Here is a 13,259-nt window from a genome sequence, read left to right as displayed (position 1 = left end):
CCCAGTTCTGATCATGCCTCTTGCTACCAATATGCATGAAATATAGGAGACAGATCACTATTTACCTACTTTCCATGACAGCCATGTCTTTAAAAAACAGAAAAAGAAAAAAAGATTTAGCTACCAATTTGCATGAAAAACAGGAGAGGGGAGAGAGAATCATGTTAAACTGCACTCAAGAGTAAAGGCAGCAAAATGTATATTCCAAGAAACTCTGCAAGACAGATAATGATTATCTTACCTATAAATTTCCAAAAGAAAAAAATACAAAGTTACAGGAAAAAACTACAGATTTTTTAAATTTTACTTTTTTTTTGAGACAGTCTCACTCTGCCACCGAAGATGGGGTGCAGTGGTGTGATCTTGGCTCACTGAAACCTCCTTCTCCAAGGATCAAGTGATTCTCGGGCCTCAGCCTCCTGAGTAGCTAGGACTACAGGCCTAAGTCACAAAGCCTGGCTAAATATTTTTGTATTTTTAGCAGAGACAGGGTTTCACCATGTTGGCCATGCTGGTCTGGACTCCTGGCCTCATGTGATCTGCCTGCATCAGCCCAGCCAAAGTGCTGGAATTACAGGCATGAGCCACAGTGCCCGGCCCAGATTTTTAAATAGGAAAAAAGAAAAAGAAAGAAGGGGAGTCGGGAAAATATGAAAAGTGACTAGGTATTTGATGATGTTCAAGACATTGTTCATTTTTTAAAGTCTAATGATGATATTGTCACCAGGTATTAAAGAATCCCAGCCGGGTGCAGTGGCTCACGCCTGTAATCCTAGCACTTCGGGAGGCCGAGGCAGGCAGATCTCCTGAGGTTAGAAGTTTGAGACCAGCTGGCCAACATGATGAAACCCCGTCTCTACTAAAAATACAAAAATTAGCCAGGCGTGGTGGTGGGTGCCTGTAATCCCAGCTACTCAGGAGGCTGAAGCAGGAGAATTGCTTGAACCCAGGGGAACAGAGGTTGCACTGAGCTGAGACCACATCACTTTACTCCAGCCTGGGCGAAAGAGCAAGACTCCGTCTCAAAAAAAGGGAAAGAATCCCTCTTGTTAGAGATACAAATTTTAATTTATTTATGGATGAAATCTGAAATTAAGGTTGAAATTTGCTTCAAGATGACTGGGGTTGTGGAGAAATGAGTGGGAATATAGAGGAAATAAGAATGGCCATTTTCCACTAACTGTTAAAATTGGGTAACATCTATAGAGTTCCAGTCTTATAAGAAGAGTTCTGGAGATAGATGGCAGTGATGGCTGCAAATCATTGTGAATGTATTTAATAGCACTAAACCATACACTCAAAAACAGTTAAGATGGGGGGAAAAAGAAAAGAAAACAAACAAAAATAAGAACAGTTAAGATAGTACATTTTATGTGTATTTTGCCAAAATTTAAAAAGTGGAGGCTGGGGCCAGGCATGGTGGCTCACGCCTGTAATCCCAGCATTTTGGGAGGCCAAGGCGGGAGGATCATAAGGTCAAGAATTCAAGACCAACCTGTCCAAGATGGTGAAACCCCATCTCTACTAAAAATACAAAAGTTAGCCAGGTATGGTGGTGGGTGCCTGTAATCCCAGCTACTAGGGAGGCTGAGGCAGAGAACTGTTTGAACCTGGGAGGAAGAGGCTGCAGTGCACTGAGATTGTGCCACTGCACTCCAGACGGGGCGACAGAGCAACACTCCGTCTCAAAAAAAAAAAAAAAGGAAGAAAAGGGTGCGGGGGTGCAGAGCTGGGCGCGGTGGCTCACGCCTGTAATCACAACACTTTGGGAGGTCAATGTCGGAAATCACTTGAGTCAGGCGTTTGAGACCAGCCAGGGAAGATAGTAAGACCCTGTCTCCACAAAAACAAACAAACAAACAAACAATAATTAGCTACTCTGAAGGCAGAAGGATGCCTTGAGCCCAGGAGTTCAAGGTGGCAGTGTGCTATGATCACGCACACCGTACTCCAGCCTGCGCAACAAAGTGAGACCCTGTCTCTACAAAATAAAATAAAATAAATAAAATTGGGGGAAAAAAATTGGATGGATAATGGGTAAACAGTAACTAATTATACCATTTTATCTTCATATGCTTCAAATTCCTATATTAAGATTAAAAAGGAAAAAAATGGCCGGGCGCGGTGGCTCAAGCCTGTAATATCAGCACTTTGGGAGGCCGAGACGGGCGGATCACGAGGTCAGGAGATCGAGACCATCCTGGCTAACATGGTGAAACCCCGTCTCTACTAAAAAAATACAAAAAACTAGCCGGGCAAGGTGGCTGGCGCCTGTAGTCCCAGCTACTCGGGAGGCTGAGGCAGGAGAATAGCGTAAACCCGGGAGGCGGAGCTTGCACAGTGAGCCTCATGAGATCCAGCCACTGCACTCCAGCCTGGGCGACAGAGCGAGACTCCGTCTCAAAAAAAAAAAAAAAAAAGGAAAAAAATGCTTTAACACTTGGTAAATTTATAAAGCAGACCATTTTATGCATTGCTTGTGGCTGCTTTTACCCTACAAGTTGCTGCAACAGGAATTACATGCCCATCAACATCTATAATATTCACTGTTTGGCTCTTTAAAGAAAATGTTTGCTGACCCTTTTAATAAAACCACAGGCTGAGTACGCCTTACCCAAAATGCTTGGTACTAGCTTTTTTTTTGTATTTAGGAATATTCGCATTGTATTTTCCAGTTGAGCACCCCAAATCCGAAAATCCAAAAGGCTCTAATGAGGATTTCCATTAAGCAGCATGTTAGTACTCAAAACCTTTTTGATTTTGGAGCAATTCAAATTTAGGATTTGGGATGCTCAAGCTATATAATATGAAGACGTAGGAAGGTTAGATTAGAAACCAAAGGCACACCAAGTTGCTGGGAATATCAAATGAAATAACACATGTGAAAGCATAAAATTACCACTTCCATGAATGTATGAAAGATACAGTCTATGATTCTTACAATCATAGGCCAGGAACCCTCCTCCACTCCTAAAATTGCAACCAGTCAAACAATAAGAAATCAATTATGGCCAACCTTGACAAACTGACTTTAATAAGACCTAAATAATAACTATGGCTATTGCTTTTACCTAAGTAATGTCATACATTATAGTACACTATGTTAAAATGTCCCCTAAGGAACTAAAATCAAGTAAACAGCATTATTTTAAAAACATACTCCACTAGACCGGGTGTGGTGGCTCACGCCTCCAATCCCAGTACTTTGGGAGGTCGAGGCGGGCGGATCACAAGGTCAGGAGTTCAAGACCAGCCTGGCCAACATAGTGAAACCCCGTCTCTACTAAAAATACAAAAATTAGCCGAGCTGAGGCAGGAGAATCGCTTCAAACCCAGGAGGCAGAGGTTGTGGTGAGCCGAGATCACTCCACTGCACTCCGGCCTGGACAACAGAGCGAGACTCCGTCTACACACACACATACACACACACACACACACACACACACACACACTCTCCACTAGTCAAGAAAACAGCACTTGGCCGAGCGCAGTGCCTCACGCCTGTAATCCTAGCACTTTGGAAGGCCGAGGGCAGATCATGAGGTCAGGAGATCGAGACCATCCTGGCTAACACGGTGAAACCCCATCCCTACTAAAAAACACACACAAAAAAATTAGCCGACCATGATGGCGGGCACCTGTAGTCCCAGCTACTCAGGAGGCTGAGGCAGGAGAATGGCGTGAACCTGGGAGGTGGAGCTTGCAGTCAGCCGAGTTCGTGCCACTGCACTCCAGCCTGGGTGACAGAGCCAGACTCCATCTCAAAAAAAAAAAAAAGAAGAAAACAGCAATGAAAGAACTATTTCAGGGCATGGAACTGCAGGTGAAAAAGAATCAAAAAATGGGAGTGAAAATAAGGACTCCAAGATGACTCAGATGTTAAACTGCAGACAAAGATTTTAATACAGCTCTTTCAAGTACATGTATTCATGGATAACATTTATGTTTCTAATAAATTGAAATTAAGGAGAAATCACAACAGAGAGAGAAGAAATGTTTTTTAAAATGGAAACTCTAGAATACAGCATCTAAAATATTCACTAGACAGTCCTATCACACTGGGGACAGCAAAAGAAAAGTAAGGTGAACTTAAAGATGAACCCAAATCCACAGAAACTATCCTATCTGGAGAACAAAAGCAACAAAAACAGGTTGAAGAAAAATGAACAGAATCTCAGTGACATCAATCAGTCCAACATACAAAATTGGAATATCAAAAAAAGAAAGGAGAAAAGAGGGCAGAAAAAATTTTTGGCAAGCATCTGGAAATTCCCCAAATGCAGTGAAGAATATCAACATACAGAGCCAAGAAGTTTAGTATTTCCCATGTTTGATAAGTAAAACCATACAGGACACACCATAGCCAACCTACTGGAAACCAAAAATAAAACATCTTGACAGCAGGCAAAGAAAAAGGACACATACATAGGAGAACAACCATATGAATGATGGTGAACATCTCATCAGAAATAAGAGTCCAGAACGTATCTTAAAAGAATGGAAAATAATTTTAGCTGTCATCCCTGCATTCTGTATCCATGGAAAATACCCATCACAAATGCTGAGCAGAGTGGCTCATGTCTGTAGTCTCAACACTTTGAGAGGCCTTAGTGGGGGGATCGCTTGCCCTCAGGAGTTAAGAGACCAACCTGGATGACACAGCAAAACTCCTTCTCTACTGAAAAATAGAAAAATTAGCTGGGCGTGGTGGCATGCACCTATAGTTGCAGCTAATTGGGGCAGGGGGTGGGTGCTGAGGCGGAGGAGGCTGCAGTGAATTGAGACTGTACCACTGCACTCCAGCCTGGGTGATACAGCAAGACCCTGTCTCAAAAAAACAAACAAACAAAAAAGAGTGTGAAATATCAGACATTTTTAGTTAAGGAAAAACTAAGAGAATTCTTTGCTGGTTGGTAGTGTAACAAACACTAATGGAAGTCCCTTAGGCTGAAGGGAACTGATACCAGTTATTGTCAGGCATAGAAATCACAATTGAAACAGAATGAATCACTGCCTCTTAATGAAATCATCAATAAATTAGGAAACAGGTGGATAAACATTATCCACTTAAGGCCTCTTTCCTGCAACGTAATCACTTCTAAGTTACAGAACTTTAGAAATGAAGAGCATGGACACTACAAAGAAACAAACCAGAACCTTACAGGTTGGCCTGACATACTCAAGATACAACCGCTGATGGCAGAAAGCACCACCAGGATTGGAGTATAGCATTCCTTGCTTCTGCACCTGTCTTTCCAGGTGTTAGGTCATTTGATTTTAATAAATGGTATAAAAGTTAATGTGAATTTTCTTGCAACTTACGTTGCTATGGGATGGCGCATCAAAAGAAGCATAAAGAAAAACTAAAATGGCAGAGAAAAACATTACTTAAAATAAAATATTTGTGTTTTTACTACTATACCTGAGACCCCCAGCACAAGCAATAGAAATAAGAAATGAAGGTATAAGGAATAATCAAAATAGTGGTTACCTGCAGACATTAAAACATTTAAAAAAATCAGTAAGATATCAAGAAAAAGCAACCAACATGATTTTAAAGCAGTAAAAATGACTTAACACTGAAATACATAAAAGTTACCATAATAATGAATAACGCAGACTAAAACAGCCAACTGTCCCCAATTTAACCAATAAATTGAATAGAATTTCATTAAGTCCATTATAGATTTTGTTTGGTTGTTTGTTGGAACTAGACAAATATTCTAAAGTTGTGTGAAAATGTAATGATCTAAGAAGAGCCAAGACAATCCTGAAAAATAAGGTCAAGGACAAAGAACTAGCAGAAGTAAATAAGGATATTGTAAAATGATGATAATTAAAACAGTGATATCTGGCCAGGCAAGGTGGCTCACACCTGTAATCCCAGCACTTTGGGAGGCCGAGGTGGGTGGATCACTTGAGGTCAGGAGTTCGAGAGCAGCTTGGTAAACATGGCAAAACCCCGTCTCTACTAAAAATACAAAAATTAGCTGGGCATGGTATCAGGCGCCCATAATCCCAGCTACGCCGGAGGGTGAGGCAGGAGAATCACTTGAACCCAGGAGGAGGAGGTTGCAGTGAGCTGAGATCGTGCCACTGCACTCCAGCCTGGGCGGTAAGAGTGAAACGCCATCTCAAAAATAAAGAAAATAAAAATAAATAACATAGAACAGTGATATCCAGGAATGCAATCACAGTGTGGTGGCTCACATCTGTAATCCCAGCACTTTGGGAGGCTGAGATGGAAGGATTGTTCAGTTTGAGACCAGCCTGGGCAACATAGTGAGACCCCAACTCTACCAAAAATTTAAAAGTTAGCCAGGCAAGATGGTGTGCACCTGTGGTCCCAGCTACTTGGGAGGCTGAGGTGGGACTATCACTTGAGCCTGACGGGTTGAGGCAGCAGTGAGCTGTGATCATATGCCACTGCACTTGAGCCTAGGTGACAGAGAGAAAGAAACCCCAGTCTCAAAAACAAAACAAAACAGCCATATTGGTTCAGGGAAGCAGAACTCAAAGAAAACAAAGAATCTGAAACAAATCTCATAGCTGTGCCATTACACACAAGTTGCAGAAGACTAGAAATGACAAAAAATTAAGTGTTGAGATAAAAGTCTGTCCATATATGGGAAAAAGAACTAGATTCTTATCTTATCTTATACTATATATAAAATTAATTCCAGATATACCAAAGACCCACTTCTGAAATACTTTAAAACTTTAAAGCTATTAAGATGACTCAGGAGAATATCTTTATAAAAGCCTCAAAGCAGGGAAAGATAAAAGGGAGAAGAACATCATAGCCAGAGGAAGTAGAATGACAACTAGAAAATAGCCTCATCTGTAATATGGAAACTAATAATCCCACCTATTTCACAGCAATAATGAGATTTAAATATGATAAGTTCTTAGAACCTCTTAATAAATGTAAGTCACTGTTATCCTAGTTCTTCCACTTACTAGTTATGTGAAACTGGGGAGGTTACCCTCGTGTCTTATTATCCTCACTAGTAAACTGAAGAAAACATTAGGTTTTCTTCATTAGGTTCTTGTAAGGATTAAGTGAGTCAATACATGTAAAGTGCTTAAAACAGAAAGTGACACACAGTAAGAGTTCAACACAGAGGAATTAGTAAGAATAATGTATTACATTTACAAATAAGAATAACTACAGCACACAGGGAAGGAGGATCAAGTCAAACTAAGTGTATGTTACTGGATTATAGTTTAGAACACTAGCTCTGGTAGCAATGTGAAGAACAGATCGTTAAGGGGGGAAAAAGTTGTTAACACAGCAGTTAAGAGGCTACTCCAAGTGTTCAAGCCTAAACAATGGGAGATTTTTGGAAAGCATTTTCACAGGACCTGAGAACAGACCAGACATATAAAGACAGTGATCAAGTGTCATCAGTGACAATGCCTAGGTTCCCAAATGGTTGTATGTTAACGTAGTGATGCAGTTAATTGAGATAAGGTTGAAAGTACTGTGAATATTTTTCATCTCTGTTACTGAAAATTATTCCTATTGCTCATTTTGAGATCTGGAATTATCTCATATGTTGTAAATCAGCATCTAACTAAAATTCACGCTATTTGAAGTTACCCCTTTGTAAAGAATTGCTGTAGACAAAGTATTTTTAAGATTTATCAAAGAATTTTCTGAAGTAGCACATAATAGAAGCCAGAAATTTGTTTTTGTTGTTGCTGCTGTTGTTTTTGAGACAAGGTCTTGCTCTGTCGCCCAGGCTGGACTGGAGAGGTACAATCTCTGTTCACTGCAACCTATGCCTCCCGGGTTGAAGCAATTCTCCTGCCTCAGCCTCTCAAGTAGCTGGAATTACAGGCATGTGCCACCACACCCGGCTATTTTTTTCTATTTTTAGTAGAGACAAGGTTTCATCATATTGGCAAGGCTGGTCTCAAACTCCTGGCATCAAACAATCTGCCTGCCTTGGACTCACAAAGTGCTGGGATTACAGGTGTGAGCCACCACGCCCAGCCCAAGTCAGATACTTTTTAAAAGTCACTATGGGTTTTTATAAAACATTATCTGTCTGTATTTTTAAAATTCTCATACAGAGAAACCAAAACCTGTTCTGGTTTCACACTGATCTCCTCTATTTCTTACCATAATTGGCTTGCCCTGAAATGTTTTAACTTCTTCTCTTAAGTATTTAAAAGCCTGTTAACAAAGCACAAGAAAACTTTCATTAGCATCCAAACATTTCAGTAAAGTCATCTTTATTATGTTGAGAGTTTAGTATTAAACTATAAAAACAAAATTATGTAGGTGATTCCACTGTGCAGGTGGACAGGGAATGAAAAAGTAAAAATATAAGGCCTTCTCAACCACAGTTCATATTTATTGTAGAAAAGCCACCATGGATTACTGCAGAAAAAATGCCTTAAGATTGAAAACAGACCCAAAATATCCCCAGAAACCAATTTAAAAATGATCAGACAACTTTCTACTAAACTGTTTTAAAAAACAAAAATCTGTGAGTGATTTTTAAACACTCTTATCATAGATATATTTGTGTTTTAAAGGATTATTTCTCTTTAAGACATGTTAACAATTAAGAATAAAATCATCAAGTCAAAATTCCAAGAATTTTATTTATTGCAGACCTATTATGTACTAAAAATACCACTGGGTACATAGTTCTCAATCCCTATGTTAATTTTAAAACTGTTACGTTAACATTCTTGTCGACCAGAAAACTTCCTAAATCAAAACTGAAAAACTTTAGGAAGATGATCAAAAAGGACATCAATTGAGCAAAAGCAAAAAGGTAAATCAAGGTACTCACTAATCTTGATAAACATCAGTGTAAACACACATTTTCTCAATTAAAATATACCACTACTTATTTTGCCACTAGGATGGACCTGTATCAGAAAACTGTTTTCTTCTTACCTGTTGTGCATCTGTGTCTGACTGGAAAGTGATATACCAGTTGCTATTGTGTGCAAATTCACAGCTTATCACTTTGGGGCAGTTTTCACTTTTGAACAAAGCTTTCACTTCCTAAAAAGAAAAAGAAAATTAGTTAACTCTAAAAAATACATCAATAAATGGCATTTTTTGCTTGTTTATTTACTAGTAATGTTAAGCATATCTTCATGTTTTTGGTCCTTTCTATCACTTCACTTGTTAACTTTTGCCCATTTTTCTACTGAGGATAGGCTGTGTTCCAAAACAAATAGAGTTAATAGGAGATATATTTGAGTCTGGTCTCAAACTCCTGGATGCAAGCGATCCTTCCACCTGAGCACCCCAAAGTGGTGAGATTATAGGCACGAGCCACTCCATTTGGCCAGGAGATGTATTTTGTACATGATTTTGGGATGATTTATTTTACGATCAGCAAAGCATAAGTATTTCACTTCCACTGGCAAGCTAAACGCTCCTTATAGTGAAATCTCCCCTGTCCTTTTCCTGTCTGGCCTGCCACAGGACAAGTGATATCCTTCATTAACATTTTCTAGGCAATAAAAATTTTCATGCATTCTCATTTAATCCAGATGCTTTGCTTACAACATACATGTGAGTTAATGTGCAAACATATCTTCCTTTTTCCATAATTAGTATAAATGTAAACAGAAACTCTGACAGCTACATGGATTCAGAAAAAGGGTGACTACAAAACTTAAAATGGTAAATCTGTTAATGGATTGAAAGAAGATTAAAAAAAAAAGTTAAGTGAACATTAAGTATACTTAAGAAGTAACAGGCCAGGCGCGATGGCTCAGGCCTGTCATCCCAGCAATTTAGGAGGCCGAGGCGGGCGGATCACAAGGTCAGGAGATCGAGACCATCCTGGCTAACACGGTGAAACCCCCGTCTCTACTAAAAATACAAAAAATTAGCCAGGCGTGGTGGCGGGCGCCTGTAGTCCCAGCTACTCGGGAGGCTGAGGCAGGAGAATGGTGTGAACCCGGGAGGCAGAGCTTGCAGTGAGCCAAGATCACGCCACTGCACTCCAGCCTGGGCGACAGAGCAAGACTCTGTCTCAAAAAAAAAAAAAAAAAAAAAGGTAACAGAAGGAAAGAAAATATCTACTGAAATAGCAAAGGTCAAATGCAGCCCGAGAGCTCAGTGGCTCACTTCTGTAATCTCAGCACTTTGGGAGACTGAGGCAGGAGAATTGCTTGAGTTCAGGACGAGCCTAGACAACATAGCCAGACACTGTCTTTACCAAAAAAAAAAGTAAAAATTGGCTGGGCATGGTGGCTGGCTCCTGTAGTCACAGCTACTTGGGAGGCTGAGGTAGGAGGACTGCTTGAGCCAAGGAGTTTGAGGCTGCAATGAACTATGATCGTACCACTTGTACTACACCCTTAGTGACACGGCAAGACCCTGTCACAGAAAACCATTGATTGAGGAAAAACTTTTTTTAACATGAAAAAAAAATTTAAAAGCAAAAAACAAAAAACTTGAAAACCCAACAAAACATTTGGTGCCTTGTTTTACTGTTTTTCATGTGTATGAACTCCTTATGTATTCAGAATATGAATTATAATAACCGTAAAAAAGATAATGAAATAGGACACAATGGCTCACGGCTGTAATGCCAACACTTTGGGAGGCCAAGGTGCACAGACTGCTTGAGCCCAGGGCCTTGAGAACAGCCTGGGTAACATGGCAAAACCCCATCTCTACAAAAAAGTACAAAAATTAGCCAGGAATGGCGGCATGCGCCAGTAGTCCCAACCACTCAGGAGGCTGAGGTGAGAGGATCGCTTGAGCCCATGAGGTCAAGGCTACAGTAAGCTGTGACTGTGCCACTGCACTTCACCCTGGGTGACAGACTGAAACCCTGTCTCAAAAAATAAAATAAAATAAAATAAAATTCTATTCTAAATAGCTAATCAATTACAATGTCAGTTACTAACTAATCCTCATCTTCTTTAATATATATCACCTTATCATGGCAACTTAATATGAAGCTCTGTGACACAGTGATTATGAAACATGGACTTTAGAATCAGAGAGATTATGTTCAAACCCAAACTCCTGTCATTTAAGAGCCCTTATGTCCTTGAGCAAACTATGCAACCAGCCTAACTATCAGTTACTTCATCAGTAAAACAGATAATAAAACCTTTGGCTTTAAATAACTGCAAAGTAATAACTGGTAGAATCTAACTGTCAAATTGATTACAATGTTTCATTCAAATATTATTTTATTCTGGTATGTGTACCATACCATCTTTATGACTGCAACTTTGCTTTATATAATATTTTGCTGAACAATAGGGTTAGTCCTGCCGCCTTAATCCCTTTTTTTTTTTTGAGACAGAGTCTCGTTCTGTAGCCCAGGCTGGAGTGCAGTGGCGCGATCTCAGCTCACTACAAGCTCCCAGGTTCACACCATTCTCCAGCCTCGGCCTCCCAAGTAGCTGGAACTATAGGGGCCCACCACCACGCCCAGCTAATTTTTTGATTTTTAGTAGAGACGGGGTTTCACCATGTTAGCCAGGATGGTCTCGATCTCCCAACCTTGTGATCCACCCGCCTCAGCCTCCCAAAGTGCTGCGATTACAGGTGTGAGCCACTGCACCCAGCCTTGCCTCCTGAATCCTTAATCAAAATCTGGTTATTCATTCTTACAGATGAATTCTCAAGTTCCCAAAATAGCCTATTTATATATTAGTTGCCACTGAATCAATCTAGTAAATTCAGAATGTTTCACTGCAACACTTTGTCTACCCTTCTAAGAAAACAGAATTATATCTTTTCCTTCCCCTATACCATACTAGTACTTCAGAATTAATGAAACAAATTAATATTTAACCTTTTCACAGTAACTGATGAAGGCACTGGCTTACGCTTTGCTTGTGTACCTCTTTCAATTTCTTTTCTTTGCCACGGAAAGCAGAAGAACCTCTTTCAATTTAAACAGAGAACATTTAGCGTTAACAATTATTAATAATTTACCTCTATTGGTGTTGTTTCAGGAATCTCTCTAAGAATTACAATACAACGCTTATGACTTGGTCTCACTTTCTCACCCTTCTCATCAACTTGCACCATGGGAGAAGCTGAAATTTAAAAGAAAGGGTATCATTCAAAAGTGACAAATAATGATATTATTAATGTTATTAAAAAACTATTCATTTTAATTTCCAGCTGAGTAAATTTGCAGAGGCTGGGTTAATATCTTAAAGAAACTAAGTTGTAGAATCAAAGATTATAGGTATGACAATTTTTTTGGAGATTTATATGTGAAGACCACTGTCAAATGTTATTCACTGAAAAAAATATTCAGAGTACTTACTCTAACTTTGGCACTGCCTTCAGGGAGCATACAACATATATCTAGTAAGGCAAATTTCTTGTATATAATAACCAAATTCTTCATTGAGGAGATAACAAATGAATGTTAACAGAAATTAGTGTACTTTCATTGGCAAAACACTATGCTGAGGAATGTAATGAAATCTGGTATGTGAAGAAATTCTTCCTAAGATTAAAGTTCAAGAAGCCCTTAAACCAAGAACTATACTCAAATTATAAGCTATCCAGGATGTCAACTTACTTAATCTTGCATACTACTACAGAGTCCCAAAAGCCATCTTTTAAACGCTGATTAGGAGGAAATATTATACTAAATATAGTAGCAAATAGCCAAAACTTTTATTTCTAGTCCCTTCATGGAGTTAATATACCAGATCTCCATAAGCAGGCAAGTAGACAGAATAAAACAAGCAGTTAAGGGTGATGGCATGCCAAGTTCCAACCTAAACAGGTGGGAGATTCTGCCTCTCTTTGCCAACTTTTAATGTAGACAAGACTGGGTCATTTTAAGAAACGATGTACCTACAAACCAATCAGAGATTCCATAAATGTTTGTAATCCTCTGGAAATGGAAATCTATTCCAATGTAAGTCTATTATCAGACTTGCTATATTTAACTTCTAAACATTTTCAGAAACACATCTCTCATAAAAGTGAAGATCTGCCTTATTCAGTGAAATAGTTAACAAAACCCACTGTTAAGAGGTTACCAAGCCGGGCGCGGTGGCTCACGCCTGTAATCCCAGCACTTTGGGAGGCCGAGGCGGGCGGATCATAAGGTCAGGAGATCGAGACCACGGTGAAACCCCGTCTCTACTAAAAATACAAAAAATTAGCCGGGCGCGGTTGTGGGCGCCTGTAGTCCCAGCTACTCGGGAGGCTGAGGCAGGAGAATGGCGTGAACCCGGGAGGCGGAGCTTGCAGTGAGCCGAGATCGCGCCACTGCACTCCAGCCTGG

At 39.9% G+C, this 13,259-nt stretch overlaps 1 protein-coding gene across 22 annotated transcripts in view; it reads right to left on the bottom strand.

Moving 5' to 3' along the window:
• LARP4 (La ribonucleoprotein 4) overlaps positions 1 to 13,259 on the bottom strand; it is an 82,912-nt gene that overhangs the window by 29,596 nt on the left and 40,057 nt on the right. For all 22 annotated transcript variants that reach the window (XM_005570840.4, XM_074006838.1, XM_005570842.4 and 19 more), the window contains 3 exons: positions 11,942 to 12,045; positions 8,918 to 9,028; positions 8,129 to 8,182 (listed from right to left, as the gene is read on the bottom strand). In XM_005570840.4, the coding sequence (XP_005570897.1) occupies positions 8,129 to 8,182; positions 8,918 to 9,028; positions 11,942 to 12,045 (269 nt within the window). The remainder of the gene's footprint in view (positions 1 to 8,128; positions 8,183 to 8,917; positions 9,029 to 11,941; positions 12,046 to 13,259) is intronic.

This window comes from Macaca fascicularis, chromosome 11 (genome assembly GCF_037993035.2).
Source record: "Macaca fascicularis isolate 582-1 chromosome 11, T2T-MFA8v1.1".
NCBI lineage: Eukaryota > Metazoa > Chordata > Mammalia > Primates > Cercopithecidae > Macaca > Macaca fascicularis.
This window is presented reverse-complemented; position numbering and strand designations above follow the sequence as displayed.